This window comes from Pristis pectinata, chromosome 5 (genome assembly GCF_009764475.1).
Source record: "Pristis pectinata isolate sPriPec2 chromosome 5, sPriPec2.1.pri, whole genome shotgun sequence".
NCBI classification, from domain to species: Eukaryota; Metazoa; Chordata; class Chondrichthyes; order Rhinopristiformes; family Pristidae; genus Pristis; species Pristis pectinata.
The window spans coordinates 98,192,026-98,216,556 of record NC_067409.1 but is presented as its reverse complement, the minus strand read 5'-3'; the positions used below and the strand labels follow the sequence as shown (position 1 = coordinate 98,216,556).

Here is a 24,531-nt window from a genome sequence, read left to right as displayed (position 1 = left end):
GCGTGCTGCAGGTCAGGCAGCCAGCAGTGGGCACTTTGACTGTGACAAAGCCATCACACAACCTCATGAGAATGAAAAACCTCAGCAGAAATATCTAAGCTCACAGTCCAGTACAGGAGTACTTCAGCTGTGCCACTGATGGGTCACATGGGATAGGAAACAGTACAGGAGCCAGAGGTCCCGTAAGTTTAGAAACATTACAGAGAACATTACAGAGAACAGAAGCACCAAGGTTAAAGGCACTGAATACACCAGGTGACAATGGTGGCCAAGGGAGAAGCTCCCATTGCTACAGGATGAAGCTACTTCCATCAGCTATCCATGGTTGATCTCACTCAGCCACTGGATGGGATTGAAGAAATATCAAGAAGGGTGAGAATAGATGTGGTGGGGGCAGGGGGTGTGGTGCCAAGGAAAAAGATGCATTCGTGTGTGTTCACATAGTGCCAAGGCCAAGTCTGTGTGGCAGCATTTGGCTTCCAATCATCTTGAAACTTGCTCTGGCAACAACCACTTCCACTTAAAAGAATACAGGCATCTTCCACTCTTCAGAACTGGAGTAGAAGCAAGTCATTCTCATTCCTGAATGAGTGTCTAAATAACCTGTGGGAAGTTTGCTGTGACTACATTATCTGTCATATTACAACCTAGCTACACTTTAAAGGGACTTCATTAGAAATAAGCAACTGTGGGACATCCTGAAGTTGTGAACCGCATGATAGAAATGCTTCTTCACGATATGATCCCCCAACCAGGATGCTTGACGGGCCCAAAAATAAGTATTAAGTTTAGACTTGGCAATATTTCAATATCATCATAGATACTAGTCTTTTCAGCTTATTTTATGTGTATGTGGAATAGGCTTGTATAATACAAGATTTACTAAGAAGTATGTTAATACATAACAGTTCAGCTTGAATAGAAGCTATGTTGGGGGCAATTATGTGATGGGAATTATTTGGAAACACAATGTCAATGCGCAGAGCGTCAAAGTAGATGGAGGCAGGTTCCAAAAAGGTTCTACAAGAATAATCCCAGCAGTATCAGGTTACATATATCAGGAAGGGATAAAAGAAAACTGGTCTCTTTTTAAAATGGATGACCTACTAGGGGTCCTAAAAATTACGAAATGAGTTTTGAAAAATGAGATGCAGAAAACCTATTTTTACATATAAGGTGGGATAATACCTGAGACAATCAAAATTAGACAGTTGACAAGAAATCCATTGGGATATTCAGGAGAAACTACTTTATCCAGAGAGTAGTGAGAAAGGGGATAGCACTACTCTAGCAAATAGTTCCCATGAACAGAAAGGAAAGTGGTGGATAGAGACATGGAACCGAAGATTATGCCTGTCTGTGAGATGAGGTAAGATGTGAGCAAGCTCAAGTGGAGCATGAAGACCAGCATGGATAGTTGACCCAAATGGCCAGTTTCTCTGCTGTATTTACAGTGTAGCACATATACCACCTAGTTGTGTGCTCCATGGTGAAATGTGATGTGGCATTGGGTAAAAAGTATAATCTTTCCTCATGAAGGGAAAATGCTAAATTAAAAGCACAATATACCTTCTTGTTGCTATGTTACAGCAGCATTTTAGGGAGATGTCCTACATTCTTTTACTTCATTTCCTGATTAGAAGAAATCTTGTGACTACATTTACAATATAATTTGTATAATTAATGACCAGACATTGCCATCCCATAACTTCTTCCTTCCAGTTAGTTAGGTCATGGCGAATGGAAAAATGCCTGAAAGTGGTTTGTCACATGCGAGCCTTTCTTTAATCCTTCCCTGACATCTTTAGCAGCATTCAGTGTACCTCAGGTGTTCAAATAAATTCTGAGTGCCCTTTGTCATTCAACATTGTCATTTCAGACATTCAGTGCTGTTCTTCAGTATTCTTTTGCAAATGTACCCTACTAGTTCAGGATGATGGGCAGGAGCAGACAATAAATTGAAATGAAAGTGTGACTGATTAAAAAATAACTCACCGAGCAGAATAATGATGCACAGCAGAATGGCGATGAGGGCTCCAGTGCTGAGCCCAGGAGGAAGGATTATAGCTTCAGTATTGCAGGACTGCATGGTGCCATCACTATCACAGGCACACACTCGAATCAGAAGGGTATTGGTGCTGCTCTGAATAGGATGTTCCTTGTCAGAAATGAAAACTGGCAGAAGGTAGGTGTTCATTTCTTGACGGCTAAATCCTCCTCTCCTGGTGAGAATTCCTGCTGTGTTATCTGAAAATAATATTGAATAGGAAAGAATCAAGCAGTTATTGTTGTCTCTTTCTCCTAGACCCTTTCACAAGATGGCAAAACAAGCATTGGAAAGACAAATGATTAACAAGTTTTCCCCATGAAACTTATATTTATTGTTTGTTATGCTTTTGTGCCTAAGGGATCTTAGGAATGTTGTCTTTCTGCCATCTTTCAACCTTCCATCTAGTTAATACAAGATAAATGGCCTTTAAAGATAACATCTTTACCGTGTGCAGAACCCAATAAGTCTGATGATTCTGTTGACAAGATAACTTTTCTATTAGAATAAACAGAATAGACATTATAAGACTATAAACTACTGAAATCACAATGGTACTCTGTGATCCTCCTTTGTAAAAAGAGGAAAAAGACTAAAAGATTGAATCTGAATGTCTGAGGACATATTATCTGGCGAACAGAAGCATTTGCTTTGTGCAGGATCATAATGGTGATATACTTCTCAACACAGGCAATTTGGCCTGACAGGTAATATACTACCACAGAATGAAATGGTGAGGCTGCTCTCTCTTTCTAGGGACAGGCTGACGTATGTCTCTCAAGAGGGCCAGTTAGAGTTATAAAGTCATGGAATTGTGCAGCACAGAAAAGGACCTTCGTCTCACAGCATCTATACCAATCATCATGCCTTTCCATACGAATCCCACTTGTCTGTATTAATTCCATATCCCTCTATGTCCTGCTTATTCAAGTACCTGTCCCAATACCTCTGTTACTGTTCCTGCCTCCACCACCACCTCTGGCAGCTCATTCCAAATATCAACTATACTTTGTTGGATTAGTGTCAAAGTCAAGTTCATCACCCATATTCTGGGTTGTAGATTTGGAGATTTAGTCCTTGAAATTCCAAGGTCATTTTCTCAATGTCCCAATGGAGATCACTGGAATTATTAGAGTAATTACATTAAATCCTGTTTGAGTATCATGAACCCTTGGAGTTCTGGAGACTGCAAAAATGGCAAAATTGAGGTCTTTCATTTGTAATGGGATGATCTGGTTTGTAGAGTTCTTCTGAATCTATGAAAATGAGGAGACTCCATCTCCAAAACTGAAGGGTTCATTTGTACAAGAAAGCTTCCAATACTGAACAAGGTGGGTTATAACCTAGGATTTTGTCACCACAATTAGTATAGTCCTACATTTATATATTAAATTTGGACATGCAGAAAAATAGAATGGATCTCTGCCATGGCTTCTCTCTGCAGAAGACTGTTGAAGCCTGCTTGACGTTATCAACTTAATTCCCAAGTTCTCTCTTGGCATGCTGTTTGTGAACTGCAGTTTGCATATGCCAACTGAGTCAAATTTATATTTTAAAAAGTCTGAACTGAGAGTCACAATGGTGAGAGTTCACATCAGACCAGCTGTTGCTCTTTGTGTGAAAGCTGGCATAAGGCAGGTCTGGGAATTAATAAAGGGCACAACTGAAAGTTTCTTAAAGGCTGAAATTAATTATTCTGATGCTAAGAATAAGCTCTGCCTCATTTCCATATGAATTATACTTGTTATCATACATATCCTGATAATAAATAGCCCAATATTTACTTAGAATATTCAAACCTGTTGTATTTTCTTTTGACCGACATGATCAATGAACCTGCTCTTATGGCAAAATATTGTAATTTAAAACTCACTGCCATCATGTATTTTATAATAGGAAAGCCATGAATGTTCTACATATAAAAGGTAAACTGAGATTGATGTGCATCATAAAACTAATCTAATCCAATATAGTATATATTAATGTGGGATGGGGCTAAGAATTGTTAACTGAATCTTAGGGCTTTAAAGCTTGGTAGTTTATGAAGTCAGTGAGCATCTTCCCCCAGTCATCATGGCCTCATAATTTCCTCGTCTATTCTTTTGCCTAGCTATCAACTTGACTATCAAGTAATAGTATAATTTATCAGTGAGAAACTAAAAGGTGATGTCTCACCTCTGGTGATATGCTTTGATATTACTTCATGATTTATTACAGGTACTGACAATTAAATGAACTTGATTCTTCACATTCCTTGTACTTTTGCAGGATTTTATATTCTCTGTAATACTCGCCCCCGAGTCCAGAAGAGATTGTAGCTTCAATCCTGACTCTTAGAGACATGAACACATAATACCTCTGTGCAATAGTGAGGGAGGGTCACAATGACTTTTGGAGTAGATGTCAAACTGAGGACACATCTGCTCTCTCAGTCAGATGTAAAAGATCCAATGGAACTATCATGAGGAGGAGAAAGGGAGATACTTTTGGTGTGGAATTGTTAAAAACAATTTTTTCAGTAATTATTCTTGTCGTTTGTGGGATCCTGCTGTGTGCATATTGATTACTGAGTTTTCTACATTACAACAGGTACTACACTCCAAAAATACAACAATAGCTGGTATACTCAGAGATCCGAAACATGCCAAATAAATGAGAATAATTTCCCTTTTCAAAAATACCAGTTTTAATGATAATTTATGCTGATTTCTTAACTGTTTGCTTCCTTTAGAACATAATTTCAAAAAATAACATTAAGTAAAGCTAATTTCACCACAAAAAGAAAACAGACTTGCTCTGCTGCATGCTATTCCTACTAGGGTACTAATATTATCATATCAATGGTGGATAACTCAGCAGTTTAGGGGGAGGACATTTCCTCAGGCTTATGCTTCCATGGTTTTGAGTAATTATTTTGACTGTGGATTTCAACAGAGCTGCTCCCACTTGGGGTTTCAGAAAATGTACAGCATGAACTGGATGCAACTGTAGAGAATTTCCATCCTTTCCTATTTTCTACATCGGATGAATAGGATCGGAAACGACCAGAACCAGGTCAGTTGTCTCGTGACTTTAATCTTGGGAATTTAATGAAACTGGTCAAAAGCCTGGAGCATATTGCACTGAGGGTACTGGCAGCCAAGCTACAGATTGATGGTTGCCTGTTAAATGTCTTGAAAAAACCTGCTACATTGGATGGCAACTAACTCTTATCTACATTTGGCCTTCTGCTTGAAGGCCCCAATGAGAGCAGTGGTGTGTGAAGCTTTGCCACTGGCAGAACAATAAAGTACACTGAAGTGCAGCGGCAGCAGCTGTGGTGTATGTTTAAAAACCTGGCTTAAACACAAGCAAGCATTTCTGTACTGCTTCCCTTCTAATTATGCTGAAAGCTGACAGGTCTTGGGTGAAGAAGTTTGAATAACGTGGAGCTTACAATCCTTATCATGTCCACTCAAATACACCAAGTTCTTGCACAAAGAATTTCTTTTACTCCATCTGCCGAGCAAGTTCTGACAACTGGCACAGGTGGGCTTGCTTAAAAAAAACTCCTGTTGTAAATAGTAATCAGTACTGAGGTTAGCAGATGTGAAAATGGCCATGGTGATTAGCAGTGCTGATGTCAAAAGCTCAGGTTACAATCCAAAATCTTGCTCCAACATTTCTACATTCTACATTCCAGTTGAGATACAGTAAGTTGAACATAATTAGTTGGCAACCCCACCAAGTCAAGTCTTCCGTTTTTAAGCTATAATTTGAAAGCCCCTTATGGGTGTTTTTAGACTATATGTAAGACTCATCAATGACGGCCCCACTCTGTGGTTTCAATTGAGTTGTTAGGTAAATCCATACCTTCATTATCCTGAACTGTGAAATTAGGATTATTGGCAGCTTCTGGGGTCAAGCTGAAGAAGAACCTGGATCCACTTGGTGGTGAGTCTTGATCCACAGCACTGACAGTTTGTATCAGCTGTGTGTTAAATAAATATAAAACTCAGTATAACAAGCATCCAAGCAAGTGTACACACACAATACTGGTTATGTACAAACAAAATCAGAGCAGGAACGGAGTCATATAAATAAAGTGAAACTCCGATTAATTGCCATCTGACTATTCAGAAATTATGATTAAGTGATGTTTGCCACAATCCCCATCCACTCTCTGGGGCCCCAATTCCTCCTTTCCCAAATAAGATAAGATTTCTTTATTAGTCACATGAACATCGAAACACACAGTGAAATGCATCTTTTGTAGAGTGTTCTGGGGGCAGCCCGTAATTGTCACCACACTTCCAGCACCGACATAGCATGCCCTCAACTTCCAAACCCGTATGTCTTTGGAATGTGGGAGGACACCAGCGCACCCGGAGGAAACCCACGTAGACACGGAGAGAACGTACGAACTCCTGACAGATGGTGGCCGGAATTGAACCCAGGTCGCTGGCGCTGTAATAGCGTTACGCTAACTGCTACACTACCGTGCCTGCCCACATCTGCTTGAAGGGGCCCTGGTTTCCATGCTCCCTTTCATTCACTGGGGTCCTGATCCCTGCAGTCACTGGGGCCCCAGTTCCTATGCTGCCTTCCACGCAGCAGGAAACATGTTCTGTTTGCAATGCTTCTGGAGCCTTTTTTCCCCTTATTCCCTTTAAACTTACCAGATTCATTGGAAAATTTATTATACTAGTACATAGCATCTTGAAAAAGTAAATTAAAAGTGTGTTGGAGGATTAATAACATCTGATAATCTAGAAAGTCTGCTAATCCAGCACCACCAAAGTCCCAAACAGCACCGATTAAGAGTTTTACTGCATTTGGTAATTGTGCTCCAAATTGTATTGATTTCTTCCACATGCAGAGTTCCTATTTATACAGTACCTATAACAGAGTAAGAAGTCCCAAAACATTTCACAAGATTGTGAAGAAAATTTGACACATATGGAAACATTTGAATGGAGACTTAATCAAAGTAGTAGGTTTTAAGAATTTATTAAATGAGGAAAGAGATGTGGAAGGCCAAAGAGGTAGCTTCCGTAATGTAGGGGCCAAACGGCTGGAGGCACAGCTGCCAGTGACTATAATCCTGAAATGTACAAGATGTCTGTTTGGAAAGCTGCAGAGGTCTGGGAGAGTTGTAGATTTCAAGGAGAATACAGAGATAGAGCAGGGCATGACCAAGGAGGAGTTTGAGGATTTTACAATGAAGGACTTGCTGGACCAAAATCCAGTGTAGGTCACCGAGGAAGATGATGTGATTATCAGCAATGAGTAAAGTCTTGTTAAACCACTGCCCTAAGTGTGTGGCTACAGAGTCTGATGCTTTCTGCAGTGGCTTGGCCATAGTGTCCTCATGATCAACTGGCTGGATGTTCATTGCTAGTGATTAGAATTGTGGGGGAAGAAGTATGGCTGCTTGGAGTGGACTGGAGTGTTAGCAGGATAGACAGGAAAAATAAAATCAGTGGAATAGAATGCTTTTATAAATAATTAACAAGGCTCGAGCATTATCGTGGCATATTAAAAATATTAATTTTGGCTTCTTCAAATTTTTACAGGCTTAGTAATGAAATATCTGATATAAATACATCTTCTGTCAACTGCCTTTAGTGGAGCTAAATTTCAGAAGTAGGACGCATCTTGCTTATTGCATTGCATAATTAGTACATACAACCCAGGTTGAATTTCTAGTCTGTGCATTTAAGGTGCTGAATTGGATCTTGACCTGTTCTTCTAAGTGACCTGGGGTCAGGTCCAGCTTAAGGTGACATAAGGAGCAGAGCTTCTGAATTGTGGTTTACACATAAGAGTTGATGAAATCACAGAATGTAAGATCCCTAAAACATCAGCAAAAATCCAATAATCCCCTGTAATAAAAATGAGATTTGTTGAGCTATCATAAACCCATAGCCTCAGTTATAAATAGATACCATTATTGTATGTGCGCCCTGAAATACTGGTAAATACTAGAATTTGAACTCATGGTAATGGCTAACACTTCATCAGCATTGTTAGGAAACTTCCTTTCAGTACCTTTTACCAGGAGCCAGTCTGTGTGGTACAGTGTGGCAGGTAAGTAGGAAATATCCCTTGGTATTATTCCAATAACTGGTGAACTTTCCCAGTAACATGGCTAACATTCATTTACTAGCAGAGTAGGATTTTACATGCACATATTTGTCAACACCATGATTGTTTTCAGCAAATTTTTGGACAACCTTATAGAGTAATAAAGTGGTGTACACATCCAAGTTTTTTGAAGTATTTTCATGGAACAGCTGTAACTTATCAGTGGACATTGGTGCCCCAGAAAGGTATGGGAATCAGGTGCATAGGTACTGTATGCCACCAAATTTTCTAAGTTATGCACTGTCCTGACTTGAATTGGGCAGCACGGTAGCATAGTGGTTAGCGCGACGCTAATACAGCGCCAGCGATCGGGGTGCGATTCCCGTCGCTGTCTGCAAGGAGTTTGTACGTTCTCCTGTGTCTGCGTGGGTGTCCTCCGGGTGCTCCAGTTTCCTCCCACATTCTAAAGACGTACAGGTAAGTTAATTTGGGGTTTAAAATGGGCAGCGCGGACTCATTGGGCCGAAAGGGCCTGTTACCACGCTGTAAATAAAATTTTTAAAAAATTTTTTAAAAATTAAAGAAAACATTGCCATTGCTCATCATCCCTGCACCAATACCGGAACTCTGTATCCAATGTACTATGGGAGTCCCTGAAATGTCCATGAGCTGTACCACTGCAAACAGTGGCTCATTGCCACCTTCTTAAGGTCAGCTTAAGCTGCTCAATGCTCAATGCACATTGGCCAGATCAGTGCATGATACACAAAGAATTGGATTTTTAAAAATTTACAATGTTGCTTGTAAAGCTTCCAGAATAGGAAGTTTGGGGAAATGTTGAATTGCTGCGAACTGAGTTGTTCTGAAATTTGGTTTGAGGGTGCTACACACTGGGTTATGGTTGACTTGGCACTAACATATATTTACACTCAGAATTTGGTACAAGAGAAGGAAAATGCATTTCCGGATATCCAATCATCCTGACCATCTGCTTTTATATTACAGTGATAAAAGACATTATTATTTCAGTGTTCACACTCAAATCTCATTGGATTATAGTTTCACTTAGAAAAAAACAATTAAGCTGCTATTTGGGAATTAGTAAGATTGCACTGAGATATCTAAATGAGATATATCTGCAGCTTCAGGGAGAATGTTGCCTTTGCAGTAGGGCAGATTTAAAAAAGATGTGAAATAAGGAATGTAGGCTGAATGGTGTGATAGAAAAGCTGCATTGGAGTGCAATGGAATACTGCTGAGAACAGGCAGCTTGAAGGAATGGCAGGACACTCAAGATCTCCACTTCCTCACCTCTGTCTTCACTTATCTGCTGCTGAAAGCTATTACAGCACCAGCAACCCAGGTTCAATTCCGCCGCTGTCTGTAAGGAGTTTGTACGTTCTCCCCGTGTCTGCGTGGGTTTCCTCCAGGTGCTCCGGTTTCCTCCCACATTCCAAAGACGTACGGGTTAGGAAGTTGTGGACATGCCGTGTCAGCGCCAGAAGCGTGGTGACACTTACAGGCTGCCCCCAGAACACTCTACGCAAACAATGCACTTCACTGTGTGTTTTGATATACATGTGACTAATAAAGATATCTATGTTGATGTAACCCTGGCTTTGACACCTCCAATGCACTCCTGGCGAGCTACAAGATTAAAAGAGGGATTGACAGGGTGGGTGTTAAGAGGCTCTTTCCTCAGGCTGCAGAAATTAGAACTAGGAATCGTGGCCAAGCTGAGGAGAAATTTCTATTTGCACATGGTTGGAACTCTTCGGCTGGTCAGTCAATGGGTACATTCAAGGCTGAGACTGGTGGAATCTTGTTCATTACGATTATCAGAGAATATGGTGGTGTGGCACAGAATTAGCCATGATCTCACTGAATGGCAGAACAGGTTCAGAAAGGTAATATGGCACACTCCTGCAGACTTAATCACTCCAAGAATAGTGGCCAAAATCCTAAGTCCTGGAAATACTTCTTTAAATCTCCCTTTCTTCTGCCAGGATGCTCTTTAAAATTTACCTGTCTGGCCAAACCTTTAATCATCTGTCCAAATATCTCTTTCTGTGGCTTGGTGTCAAAATATTATTTGATAACTTTCTTGTGAAGGGCATTTTTACTCTGTTAAAGGCACTCTGTAAATAGAGTTATTCTTGAATTCAGTCTCCTCGAGGAATTGAGGTCTATGGGAAAATCGGCACAGTGTAAGAATTAAGGCCTGGGGCAGATCCTCCATGATCATTTGAAAGGTGGAGCAGACTTGGGTGGAGCAAGTGGCCTTCTCCTGCTCCTGTTTTATTGTGTTCTTGTTCACTAGTTGTTAAACTGTGCAAATGGAATAAAATTTAGAACCATAGAACAATACAGGCCCTTCGGCCCACCATGTTGTGCCGACCTTCAAACCACTAAGACTATCTAACCCCTTCCTCCCACATATCCCTCTATCTTAAGTTCCTCCATATGCTTATCTAACAATCTCTTGAACTTGACCAACATATCAGCCTCCACCACCACCCCAGGCAGGGCATTCCATGCACCAACCACTCTCTGGGTGAAAAACCTCCCTCTGACGTCTCCCTTGAACTTCCCACCTATTACCTTAAAGCCATGCCCTCTTGTATTGAGCATTGGTGCCCTGGGAAAGAGGCACTGGTTGTCCACTCTATCTATTCCTCTTAATATTTTGTATACCTTTATCATGTCTCGTCTCATCCTCCTTCTCTCCAATGAGTAAAGCCATAGCTCCTTTAGTCTCTCCTCATAATCCATACTCTCTAATCCAGGCAGCACCCTGGTAAATCTCCTCTGCACCCTTTCCAACGCCTCCACATCCTTCCTATAACGAGGCGACCAAAACTGGACACAGTACTCTAAGTGTGGTCTAACCAGAGTTTTGTAAAGCTGCATCATTACTTCACGGCTCTTAAACTCAATCCCACAATTTATGAAAGCTAACATCCCATAAGCTTTCTAGAACTACCCTATCCACCTGTGTGGCAACTTTCAGTGATCTGTGGATATGAGCCCCCAGATCCCTCTGCTCCTCTACGCTGCCCAGAAACCTGCCATTTGTATTCTGCCTTGGAGTTTGTCCTTCCAAAGTGTACCACCTCACACTTCTCCAGATTGAACTCCATCTGCCACTTGTCAGCCCAGCTCTGCATCCTATCAATATCCCCCGTAAGCTTTGACAGCTCTCCACACTATTCACACCACCACCGATCTTTGTGTCATCTGCAAACTTGCCAACCCACCCATCCACCCCCTCATCCAAGTCATTAATAAATATCACAAAAAGTAGAGGTCCCAGAACCGAACCCTGTGGGACACCACTAGTCACAGCCCTCCAATCCGAATGCACTCCCTCCACCACAACCCTCTGCTTTCTACAGGCAAGCCAATTCTGAATCCACACGGCCAAGCTTTCCTGAATCCCTTGGCCTCTGACCTTCTGAAGAAGCCTACCATGCGGAACCTTGTCAAATGCCTTACTAAAATCCATGTAGACCACATCTACTGCACTACCCTCATCAATCTTCCTGGTCACTTCCTCAAAGAACCCTATCAGGCTAGTGAGGCAAGATCTTCCCTTCACAAATCCATGCTGGCTGTCCCTAATCAGTCCATGATTCTCTAAATGCTCATAGATCCTATCTCTTAGAATCCTTTCTAGCAATTTACCCACCACAGATGTAAGGCTCACTAGTCTGTAATTCTCTGGACTATCCCCACTACCTTTTTTTGAATAAGGGGACAACATTCGCCACCCTCCAATCCTCCGGTACCATCCCCGTGCACAACGAAGACTCAAAGATCCTAGCCAACTGTTCAGCAATCTCCTCCCTTGCCTCACGAAGCATCCTGGGGAATATTCCATCAGGCCCCGGGGACTTATCTGTCCTAATATTTTCTGACTGCTCCAACACATCCTCTCTCTTGATATCTACATACTCTAGAACATTACCCTTACCAACACTGTCCTCAGCGTCATCAAGACCCCTCTCCTTGGTGAATACTGAAGAGAAGTATTCATTGAGAACCTCACCCACTTCCACAGCTACCAGGCACATCTTACCACCTTTGTCTTTAATCGGACCTACCTTTACTCTAGCCATCCTTCTGCTCTTCACGTACGAGTAAAAAGCCTTGGGATTCTCCTTAACCCTACTCACCAAAGCCTTTTCATGTTCCCTTCTCGCTCTCCTCAGCCCCTTCTTAAGTTCCCTCCTTGCTACTCTATATTCCTCACGAGCCCTGCCTGATCCTTGCTGCTTACACCTTCTGTATGCTACCTTCTTCTTCCTAACTAGTTGTTCCACCTCTCTTGTCACCCATGGTTCCTTCACCCTGCCATTCCTTCTCTGCCTCACCGGGACAAATTTATCCCTATCATCCTGCAAGAGATCCCTGAACATCGATCACATCTCTATAGTACATTTCCCTTCAAAATCTCACCTTACAGCCTCATAGTTTGCCTTTCCCCAATTAAATATCTTCTCGTCCTCTTTGCTCCTATCCCTGTCCATGACAATGCTAAAGGTTATGGAGCGGTGGTCACTGTCCCCCAGATGCTCACCCACTGAGAGATCTGTCACCTGACCTGGTTCATTACCTAAAACTAGATCTAATATGGAATTCCCTCTAGTCGGCCTGTCAACATACTGTGACAGGAATCTGTCCTGGACACACATAACAAACTCTGCTCCGTTTAAACCTTTGGCACTAAGCAGGTGCCAATCAATATTTGGGAAGTTGAAATCTCCCACTATAATAACCCTGCTATTTTTGCATCTTTCCAAAATCTGCCTCCCAACCTGCTCCTCAGTATCCCTACTGCTACCGGGGGGCCTATAGAATACTCCCAGTAGAGTAACTGCTCCTTTCTTGTTCCTAACTTCCACCCATATTGACTCTAGAGAGGATCCTTCTACATTATCCACCCTTTTTGCAGCTGTAATAGTGACCCTGACTCGTATCGCCACCCCTCCTCCTCTTCTCCCCCCCCCCCCATCCCTTTTAAAACACTGAAATCCAGGAATATTCAATATCCATTCCTGCCCTGATGTCAGCCATGTCTCTGTGATAGCCACAATATCGTAGTTGCATGTACTTATCCAAGCTCTCAGTTCATCTCCCTTATTCCTGATGCTTCTTGCATTTAAGTAAATGCACTTTAGCCCATCCGCCTTACTACTTTTATAGCCTGTACTCTGCTTCTCCTTCCTCAAAGCCTCTCTACCTGTTAGATCTGACTTTTCCCCATCCCCTTCTTCCTCTGACCTACTCCTCCAGTTCCCATCCCCCTCGCAAACTAGTTTAAACCCTCCAGAACCACCCTAGCAAACCTGGCTGCAAGGATATTGGCCCCCCTCAGGTTTGGGTGTAACCCATCTTCTCTGTACAGGTCCCACCTTCCCCTGAAGAGATCCCAATGATCCAAAAATCTAAAACCTTCCCTCCTGCACCAACTTCTCAGCCACGCATTTATTTGCCATCTCCTCCTATTCCTACCTTCACTATTGCGTGGCACTGGCAGCAATCCCGAGATCGCTACCCTCGAGGTCCTGTTCTTCAGCCTTCTGCCTAGCTCCCTAAACTCACTTTTCAGGACCTCATCCCTCTTCCTACCTATGTCGTTGGTACCAACATGAACCACGACTTCTGGCTGTTCTCCCTCCCGCTCAAGAATCCTGTGGACCCGATCAGAGACATCCCGGATCCTGGCACCTGGGAGGCAATATACCATCCGGGATTCATGCTCACTGCCACAGAACCTCCTATCTGTTTCCATGACTATCGAGTCCCCTAAATGCCTCTCACCCTAAATCTATGCCCCTGAGTTTTGGACTTCCCTACCATGGGGAAGAGACTGTTACTGTCCACCTTACCTATGCCTCTCATAATTTTAAATAATTAAATACTTAAATAATTAAAACAGCTCACCTGGCCAGCCTTTGCATTTTCACAGACAAAAGTTTCATAAACCTTGGGAAATTCTGGTGCATTGTCATTGACATCCAAAATCTTGATTTGAACTGGTACGCGGCTACTTTGTCTCGAGTTTTCTGTAACTGCAAATGGGTAAAAAAAATATATAGTTCACACCACCGTTCAATTGAACAACTTAGGCAGGGCAAGGTTAAATCCTAATTAATTCCAGTATTGTGTAATCATTGAAAAATTCTGCACTGGAGGCAACTCATTGTGTCCATGTTGATTGAATACAGTCTGGTCAGACCAATCCCACTTCCCATCTCGTGTTATGTAGACCTGTAGATAGCACCCTTCCAGATCAGCCCACTAGAGACCAAGTCAGCCCAAAGGTCCTCCATCATGAGACCTGAAGGTCCATCTCATGGTCAAATAAAAGCAATGTCTTCACCCCCACTCCATCTACTGTTTTTCCCTGCACCAGTTACTCAAACCAGCTCATACAATGAAGTTGTTGAGACCTATGAAGGATGCTGTGTCTATAATAACTAGAAAGTTTGGGATGTACCCCAGAAACAGTGCTCCGAGCTGGGGGAAGAGCTGAAGAGCAGCATTGGCCCTGATAGTCAGATTTAAAGGAACAATCTAAACAGGTTGCGATTCCAGTTAAACTAAATTCTAGCCCAAATTTCCCAGCCTACCCATGGCAAAAAAAAGAAAGCATTGTGCCTTCTCTGATTTAAGGAGATTCAGGACCTCTCAAGAGAATAGCAGTAAGTCATGTGTAAACACCACAGTCATAGAGCAATACAGCACGGAGAAAGGCCCTTCAGGCCAACGAGTCCATGTCGACCACGGTGCCCACCCAGCTAGTCCCAATTTCCTGTGTTCGGCCCATATCCTCTAAACCCCGCCCCTTCATGTACTGATCCAAGTGCTTCTTAAATGATACTATTGTACCTGCCTCAACCACTTCCTCTGGCAGCTCGTTCCATATACTCACCACCCTCTGCATGAAAAAGTTGCTCCTCAGGTTCCTATTAAATCTTTTCCCTCTCACCCTAAATCTATGCCCCTGAGATTTAGACTCTCCTATGCTGGGGAAGAGACTGTTACTGTCCACCTTATCTATGCCTCTCATAATTTTAAACATTTCTATAAGGTCGCCCCTCATTTTCCTACGTTCCAAGGAATACAGACATAGTCTGGCCAAACTCTCCCTATAATTCAGGCCGTCTAGTCCTGGCAACATCCTTATAAATCTCTCCTGCAAAGTTCTATTTTTTTAATAATACTACCTGCAAGCAAATCATTTCTTATTCCATGTCTCTGAGTGAAAAATAAGTATAGGTAAATGTTCAGAAAATGCTCACAGCGACGAGAGATCCTTTAGCACAACCATACTCCCAATTTTAGTGCTATGGAATTTCTTACACTGAAAATGGGATCAAATGTTCTCTGCTTAGAGACTACAATTCAAATCAGGAGTTTAGTCTTGATCCAGGCAGAGGAGACTTGGTGTTAGAAATGTGAGATGGATCCAGACATATGTGCCCTCGCTGTGATTTCCAGCAGTGTTTGTACGTTGTATCCTCGACTAAAAGATAAACTGTTCCTGCTGGTGATTTCAGTGGAGGCAAAAGCTAAAACCAACAGCATTTGCCTCAGTCATCTGAGACTGTGTGCTGTGAATGGAATGACATTCCCTGTTGAGGTCCACAACTTGGTTGCAAAGATCCCCTTCCATCCTGGGGAATGAACCTTAGAGGAGTGTGGGAATCCTCAGCGCACTTAAACATTAGGTTTCACGGCATTCTCAATTCTTCTTATCAAACTGATCACATTGTGAGATGCAACAATTATCTGCCTCTCAGTATCTCTGTAGACACATGGCAAGTCAGATTCTCGAGCAGTAAGCCTGGATGAGAAAACCAGTCACTACATTATATTTCATTTAAAATGCACCTAAAATATAGCTGGTGTAATATATGTAATAGATGGCCACCAGTTATTCTGCCCTCTGCACTTTGGTTCCAATTGGCATGCATTCAGTGCCAGTCACCAAAGGTGAACATCCAGCCCACAAGCTTTGGAGGCAAAATTATTATTTTTTTTTGAAGTACTCTGTTTTCATTTACATCTGCTGTTAATTCTTTCCAGGAGCTGGCCCGTTGCCAGTACCTTGTAGTGATGCCCATTCAAGGTTTGGGATTACTATTTCTCCCATCACCACTCATATCACCTTGTAGCCCTTGACACCTCAAAATGACCACACTTGCAGAATATCATATTTCCTTCTGCGTGTGGTGTAAGCCAACATATTAGCCAGGCACTGGTGGAATCCCCACACCCAGGTCTACATTTGAGCATGGAAACATTCATTTTGGGAGACTCAATGATATTCTGCATAAAACATGTAACTCTCACCCATAACAAAGTGGGCACACTTTGGACAGGTTAAAAAAATATAATGTTTAAGATTACTGTGTGAAACTACCGTTGATAAGTGAGACACACACTTACTTGTCTCAGTTGCTATTATTGTAATGTTATGCCATGCTGTTTCTTCCCGGTCAAGTGGCTTTAATGTAACAATTGATCCATTTGCAGAGTTTATGTTGAAGTACCTGTCCAAATCAGTGTGGCGATCGATTGAATAACTGAAAAAAATCAAAGGACGAAAACAAATCTTACAACTTCTCATCACTTTTCAATTCAAGTTCCAAAAATGGACATATTTGATTATTGTTGCAGACTGAATTGTTGCATCACAGCTTTATGTTTCTTTTCCTTTTCAGGTTAACTCTCTAACTATTGCCAAAGCTTTCAGTGCAGAGTTGAGAGAGTGCTGCACTGTAGGAAGTGCCACATTTCAGATGAGACATCAAACTGAGTCCTGCCTGACTTAGCTGAACATATGAACTCCCATGGCACTATTTCAAAGAGCAACAGTAGAGTTGCATCCCAGTGTCCTGGTCAACATTTATCCCTTATTCAGCATCAATAGAACAGATTATTTGGTAACTATTACAGAACTGCTTGTGTGAGCTTGCCCAATGCAAACTGGCTGCTCCATTTCCCACATTACAAAGTAATTACACTTCATAAATTGTTTACCAGCTGTAAGACACTTGTTTGTCCTGAATTTAATTTTCATACCCATTTAGCTGCCTCTGCCTTTTGCATGGCCAATCCTAAAATGGTCCCTAAGACAGCCTCTGGGATGAATTTCCTTTCTATTTTCATGTTCCTGCTTCCCCAGCCACCATCCAATATGGGTAGATGCTTCTATGGTGACATAAATCATTAGGGGTGGCATGGTAGCATTGCGGTTAGCGTAACACTATTACGGCACCTGCGATCGAGGTTCAATTCCCGCCGCTGCCTATAAGGAATTTGTACGTTCTCCCCATGACTGCATGAGTTTCCTCCGGGTTCTCCAGTTTCCTCCCACATCACAAAGGCGTACGGGTTAGTAGGTTAACATAGTGTAATTGGACAGCAGGGGCTCATTGGGCCAGAAGGGCCTGTTACCATGCTGTATAAAGTTTTAAAAGACTGTGGCCTTATCATATAAATAATTATGGCTCTGAATCTGTCTCAACACAGTGCCCTCCAGCATGTGTGTACATTTAGTAAAAAGGATTAAAAATGCAATACCCTGCTCTACTGATGGGTCCACAATGTTTTCCACTGAATTCTCTGCATCAGGAAAAATGTCCATACATTAATCCCCAATCCATACTGAGTTAGCTTGTCTCAACTCGGATGGAGATTTGGATGCTGCCATCAGCATTCACACCAATGCAACACCAAACAACTTCTGCTCCCAATCACTATTTAGTGTGTCCCGCTAGATGCATACGTGTGTGGAAATTGAGTCAAGAAAAGATCAGGTGTGGATATGTTGCCCCTGCAATAGTAAACCTTGAAGAGACTTCAAGGTTCACATAAATAAATGAGCACTTGGGTTAGGAAATTCCCCAGGAACTGCAGCATAACAAGGAATCATCACTTTGAGGGCAATACGTGAGGGAAGGGCAGAAAACCAGCAACAGAAATAAAATGTGTTTGAACATAAAATAATAGGTGTTGCAACATATATTTATGAACAGCTGCACTCCAGTGTGTGGTGACAAAGAGTGGGAAGCAGCAAGCACCGAGTGTGAGTTGTGGTCTAGATTATCTATAAATAATGAAGTGTTAAGTGCAGGATAGACCATTCTCAGAAGCAATGAGGGAAACATAAGGGAGGGGATTTATAGTCACACCATTCCCATGCACCATTCAATGGTTTCTTCTGGAATGACATTTTCAGAAGTCACAAAGTACTGCGAATGCTCCAGCGACCAAGGTTCAATCCTGACCTTGAATCTGGCTGTGTGTGGAGTTTGCACACTCTCCTTGTGACTGTGTGGTTTCCTCTTCGTGCCCTCCCACATCCCTAACATGCGTGTTTGTCTGTTAATTAACTGCTGTAAATTGCCCCCAGTGTGTAAGTGAATGGTAGAATCTGGGGAAGTTGATGGGAAAATGGGGAGGGAAAAAGTGGGATTCGTGATTGATGGTTGGTGAGGCTTGGTGGGTTAATGTGCTTGTTTCCATGTTGTACAATTCTTTCTTTGTAATTAGATAGCAGATCGTTCAACATCTATGGAGAGAGAAACGGGGTTAAGTCTCAGGTCGATGGCTTTCATCAGAACATTTCTGTCCACAGATGCTGCTCAACTTGCTGAATATTTCCAGCATTTTCTGCCTTTATATCTGATAGTAGGTGTCTGAGCTTTTCCATCAATCACTGGTGGTGATTTGATCTGGCAAAATAAAGTGCATTGAAATCCTGTAACTTTTCAAGTTGCATTTTGTTTCCACAGATTACAAAAGTATTAAAACAAAACAAAACATAGCTTCTTGACAAATCCTCCTTTGCAGCCCTTTCCAGAAATGCCAAGACAGACCAAAAGTGAGTGTCCTAGCTGTTTCACCAGAGGAAAAAAAATGATGAGCGATCTTAGATTTTTAATAACAGGTCAGCTCAAGCAGACTGGAGGTTATGAAATAAATGCCTTTGTGGTAGGACAGGATATGTTGGGGGATGGAGGGAAAGACGTGGATAATAAGGAGAAGGGTGGAAGGTTGACCAAAAGCTCAAGAGGCCAAGGAACAAGGGACTGAGGAAGCATCAGAAAGGTTTGACAGGGATTACTGTGGCCCCAGTGAAAGGAAGCTCAATTTTACTTCAGAATCTCAAAGCACACATTAGGAACATGGCTAGTCTGTGATCAGATTAACTTGGAAAATCTGATTTAAGTGCCACCAACTGATGTCCCATATAATGTATCATTAATACAATGGGCATTTCAAAATTAGAATCTCTACTTGAAAGCCAGCAGAGGATTTTACAATGGAATAAGTGACCAATTTGAATGTATTATGGACATTATTCTGCACAGATACACTCAGAAAATAGATTGCATGAAAAACCATTTGTCATTTAATCTCTCCTGCCAACCACCCATCCCTTTTGTTTTATCCTCTCCTCTCTCTGTGCTTAAAACCACTTACATCTTTAACCTTTGATGGGTCATTTTGCAGTGCACTTGTTTCTCAGTTATGATGAGAACAACATCCTCAGAAGATCCCTCTGTCCTGTGCCGGGAGAGTGTTGCACAGTCTGAGCTGCTGTCATTTAAACTAAGACCCCTATATGCTCTCTCAGGTAGACATAAACAATAAATGCCATAATTTTGGAGGATGAGAGCCATCTGTTACCCCTGGTATCATAGTCAATATTTGTTCCTCACTATTAAAAGTAGTTTACCGGCCTTTATCAAATTCTTGTTTTTGAATCCTTTTTGCATATATGTTTTTATATAGGCTGTTCTGTTTCCTGCAGAACAAGAGTAACTATATCTCTAAAAGAATTTTCTGGCTGAAAGGTTGTAGGCAGTTGTCCCTTGCACCTATCCTGAGTTTAGCCTCAATCTGTCCAGATTCACAAGAGCAGTAAACCCAGAGTTTATTAAAACTGAGGAATTAATACAAATGAAATAATAGATATGAATACTATAAATAACAGGACATAAGATGTTATATGAAATTACTAAAGACTAAGTACTGCAAACTATTGTACTTACACAGTCCTAATCCTTAACCATACTGATAATTTTCACTCATATTTTTCTCCAACTCGGTCCAGGTGATCAATTCTGTCCATCCTTCCCTTGCAAAAGTTACCCCTTTAAATTTAAATTTTACTCATGAATTAACTACTAATAATTTTGGATATAATTTGCTCCATCCATCACTGAAGTTGAAGTGTTCTATCCACAACTCTCTGCAAATTGCTGAAGTCTTCCCTGAGCATTGTTCATTGAATAATCCAAAAATTGCACACGACTCTTTGACTAATGCAACCGCCCCCACCGCCCCGCCTTGCCTCCATCTTTAATTGTACCATGAATTGTCCCATACAGGGAAGTTTAGTGTCCTGTCATTCGCTCAACAAGAAATGATTGATAGGGAAAAGGTCCACGTTTATCACTATTCTGAAAATCTGGGTAATAGACTTTATTCCTGATGTTTACCACTTTTGAGGACAGGACTCGCCAGCCTGGCACCATCTTCAATACTTATGCGTTGACATACAAATCTTTGGTGACATTGCCATATGGCAAGGGTCCAGAGAAAAGCTTGAGTTTGTTTAAACACATTCTTCAGTATTTCCTTTCTACTTAAAAATTGTTTGAAAAGTTCAGCAGTCCTGATGTAGGGTTTTGACCCGAAACATTGACAATTCCTTTCCTCCCACAGATTCTGCTTGTCCTGCTGAGTTCTTCCAGCAGATCGTTTATTGCTTCAGCACAGACCTTTTGAGTTCCTCACAGCATGCCAGGGTAGAATTTTTTGCCTTTTTTGGTTTACCATGTGTTAAGCATTCGTTGCTGCACCTATCTGACCACTGCAAGTCATTCTTTTTTCCAGTTCCAACTAAGGATCATCGATTTGCCACGCCAACTCCATTTTTCTCTCCATAGAAACTGCCTGACCTGCATTTCTTGATTTTATTCTGAATTTTCAGTATCTGTAGTACCTTGCCTGAGCATACTCCAACTAAGACAAGTGCATGGTGATAGTACAAGTTGCAGTGTGTGAATTATCCTTGTCAGCATTTGATATTCACACCTCTGCCCACAGAAAGAGCGCAGTTTCCAAGCAATGGCAAGCTCCTAACACGATCTTCAGTGGCCACACTCTGGCCAGTCTGCAGGGAGTTGCCACCACATATTTGAGAACAGGGAGCAAGACTGTTAAATTACCAGGTGGCGTTTTACAAGCCAGCTGAAAAAGATCCTCTGCTTTCATGCTTTCCCTGGTGTCAGTAAGTGCAAAATAAAAATTGCACCTGGCCCTGTTTATAACACTTCATGCTGCAAAGCAATTTTCTATTATTATTCAGACCTTGATTCCTGTTTCATCCTGATCTGGATATGCTGTGGAGATCACACCTCGTTATGACACTTGGCTCCTTAGAGCTTATGTTATAATGAAGGTGCTTCTTTGCTGCCACACTATCGGTGTTGTACGAGTACAGGTCCATCATGATTCATCCAACTCCTATTACCTTGTAGTTGCCTGCAGTGATAGTGTCGTCCTGTAATTGCTTTTCTATTCTGATTCACCTACACTGCCAGATTAAGGCACCAGAATGGTTTTGAACAGACTTTTTTTTGAGGTGGATAAATGAATATGTAGGACTGGATCGCTCACCTACCAGAGAGAAGTGCCAGCAGACTAGACCTCTTTCACATTGAGCCTTGGGCTGATTGACCCAGGACAACAACAACTCACCTTTATATTGCACTTCCATCATCATTCTAAATCGAGGCAGATCATTCAAAGGCTCTTAACAGGAGATTATCAAACAAAATCTGTCATAGTCACATAAAGAGATATTACAACTGATAACCTAAGCTTTTGGTCAAAGAGGTAGGTTTTAAAGAGCAGATTTTGGGAAGGAATTCCAGAGCTAAGGACCTTAGCTGCTAATGGTGGATCATTTAAGTTTGGCGATGATGAAGAGACCAGTAAGAGGGCGGAGATCTCTTAAAGGTGCAAGGTTGATAGAGTTTGCAGGGAGGCAAATGGAGGTTATTGCTATTCATTTTTTTCGGCAGGCAATAATTTGTTGGAGCAGCTAGCTTGTCATGGGAGCTGGGGGCCGCAAATATGGGTCTTGCTGCAGTCCTCTGCTCACCAACATCTGGGCATGACTGCTGGTGTTCCACCCTGAACTCCACCTTCAGGTAAGCAACTCAGCTTCCCAGCGATAAGCCTCTACGAAAGGTATCCCTATGTCAGGATACAACACTTGACTCAATTCAAGTAATGATTGAGCTCATTAACACTGATTCTCCTGATGTGACCGAATTGGACTATCAGTCTTCAGATTAATGTGACCGATATATCATAATTCACACACATCAGGACAATGCTCCTGAATCTTTCACTTGATTTATTAATGGCTGTATTGTATTGATGGTCTCCTCCATCAAATGGAAACATCTTCCTTACATCTACCCTGTCAAATCCTTACATCATTTTAAAAAATATCAATCCAGTCATCCTCCTGGCTTCTCTTTTGTAGAGGAAAGACTCCCAGTTTGTTCAATACATAACTTATCGTTTCCAATTCCTTTCCTGAACATCTGTTGTACTTCTCCTCCAAAGCTTCTACGTCTTTTCGGCGATACAAAGACCAGAACCGTTGATATATCTACTGTATCATCTTGCTAAGTTTCTTTACAACTTTAAGATAACTTTTCAATTCTGTTCCTCCAGAAATGAGCCAAAGTACAATTTTTCCTTTCCATGACCGTAATAACCTATATTGCTATTTTCATTTATTGTACACTAGTACTTTTTCTTTTCAGTTAGACTTGATAGAAATTCATCCTTAGTTGCAACCTGTGAAGGTGAGATATACACTAAAACCTTTCTACTGTCTACCGAAGGCACAAGCTAGGAGTGCGACAGATGCCTGGATGATCGCAGTTCCAACGATTCTCAAGAATCTTAAACACCATCCAAGACAAATCAAATCACCCACTTGATTGATACCTGGGCCATCCTCTATGTGTTCATTCCCTTTTACGTATAGCATGTAGTGGCTGCAGAGACCCAGATATACTGCTGTTAATTGCCTAGCATACGCCAGCAGTACCTCCTAAAAACGTGACATCTATCACTGAGAAGGATAAGGGCAGTGTGCACATGGGAAAAATCACCACTTGCAGCTTCCTTCCACACCATCCTGATTTGGAAATATATCACCAGTCCTTTATTGTTTCTGTATATAAATCCTGGAACTCCCTACCCAAAAGCACTGTGGGAGTACTTTCACCAGAAGGAAAGCAGCTCGTCAACACCTTCTGAAGGGCAATTGGGGGTGGACAATAAATGCTGGTGTTGTCAGCAATGTGCATATCTCAACAAATAATAAACAAAAATGTTTTGGCTGTGCTCTGCTTCAAAAGCAGAGTTTGATATGCATATTTGTGCCCCGCCAAGTATGTGGGCTCCATATACCTTTAAATTAAAAATTAAAGAAACAAAATTGAGTTCTATTATTATTACAAGATTTCAAATTAAGCAAAGCTGCCCCTTGAGGTATGAAACATTCATTGACAACGAAGGAGCTGGCAGCTTGATAAATTCCCATCAAAGTACTTTTTGAATGCTTGACTCAATCTAAGACTAAAGCACAAATGTATTTGGGAAATGTGTAGTATTGATTAACATGCCATTTAATGTGAAATAATGTTTTTGGAATTCTAAATAACATTTTTAAATTACCCTGTGACAAAATACAAAAGTTGCCTTTTAACTTCAATACATTTTTTAGCACATTGGTTAGGGCCCTGGTGTGAATTCTCTATTGCACTGAAACACCAGAGAAGTAATTTAATATAATGTGTGAAACATTGTGGTGAAATAACACACCAGGGGAGCTTTACCCAATAAAAATAATCACACAAAATCTGTTGCAGCAACCTATCTTCACATCAAAGAATTTTAGTATTTCTTTGTCTTTCAGGAATAGCATTGATACTGAGCCACATTGTGTTTTTTCTGATGCTTAAACAAAAGAATAGAGGAACATAGAAGACCTAGTGTTGTTTACAATGTAGCTCCAGCCGAGGTGAACTGGACTCAATTCAGTCATTACATTTATGTCAGAGGTAATGTGCTGTAACCACTTGGCTTAATTCAACAACACTTTCTGCTTGGTGTCAGCCACAAGTTAATAGGCAGCACTCTCACCTCTGGAACGGAAGATTATGAGTTCAGTTTGCACCCCAGAGATCTGAGACTAAAATCTAGGTTGAAGCGCCCAGTGCAGTGGTGAGGGAGGTACCATCATTTAGGTGAAAATCAAGCCATCTTCTCTATTAGATGGTTATATAAGACCCCAAGGTAATAGT

The 24,531-nt window shown here is 41.6% G+C and overlaps 1 protein-coding gene across 3 annotated transcripts in view; it reads right to left on the bottom strand.

Annotated features, from left to right (window-relative positions):
* The window catches only part of LOC127570372 (cadherin-6-like), a 219,161-nt gene that overhangs the window by 5,624 nt on the left and 189,006 nt on the right, over positions 1-24,531 (bottom strand). For all 3 annotated transcript variants that reach the window (XM_052015876.1, XM_052015875.1, XM_052015877.1), the window contains 4 exons: positions 16,571-16,707; positions 14,060-14,187; positions 5,900-6,017; positions 1,996-2,247 (listed from right to left, as the gene is read on the bottom strand). In XM_052015876.1, the coding sequence (XP_051871836.1) occupies positions 1,996-2,247; positions 5,900-6,017; positions 14,060-14,187; positions 16,571-16,707 (635 nt within the window). The remainder of the gene's footprint in view (positions 1-1,995; positions 2,248-5,899; positions 6,018-14,059; positions 14,188-16,570; positions 16,708-24,531) is intronic.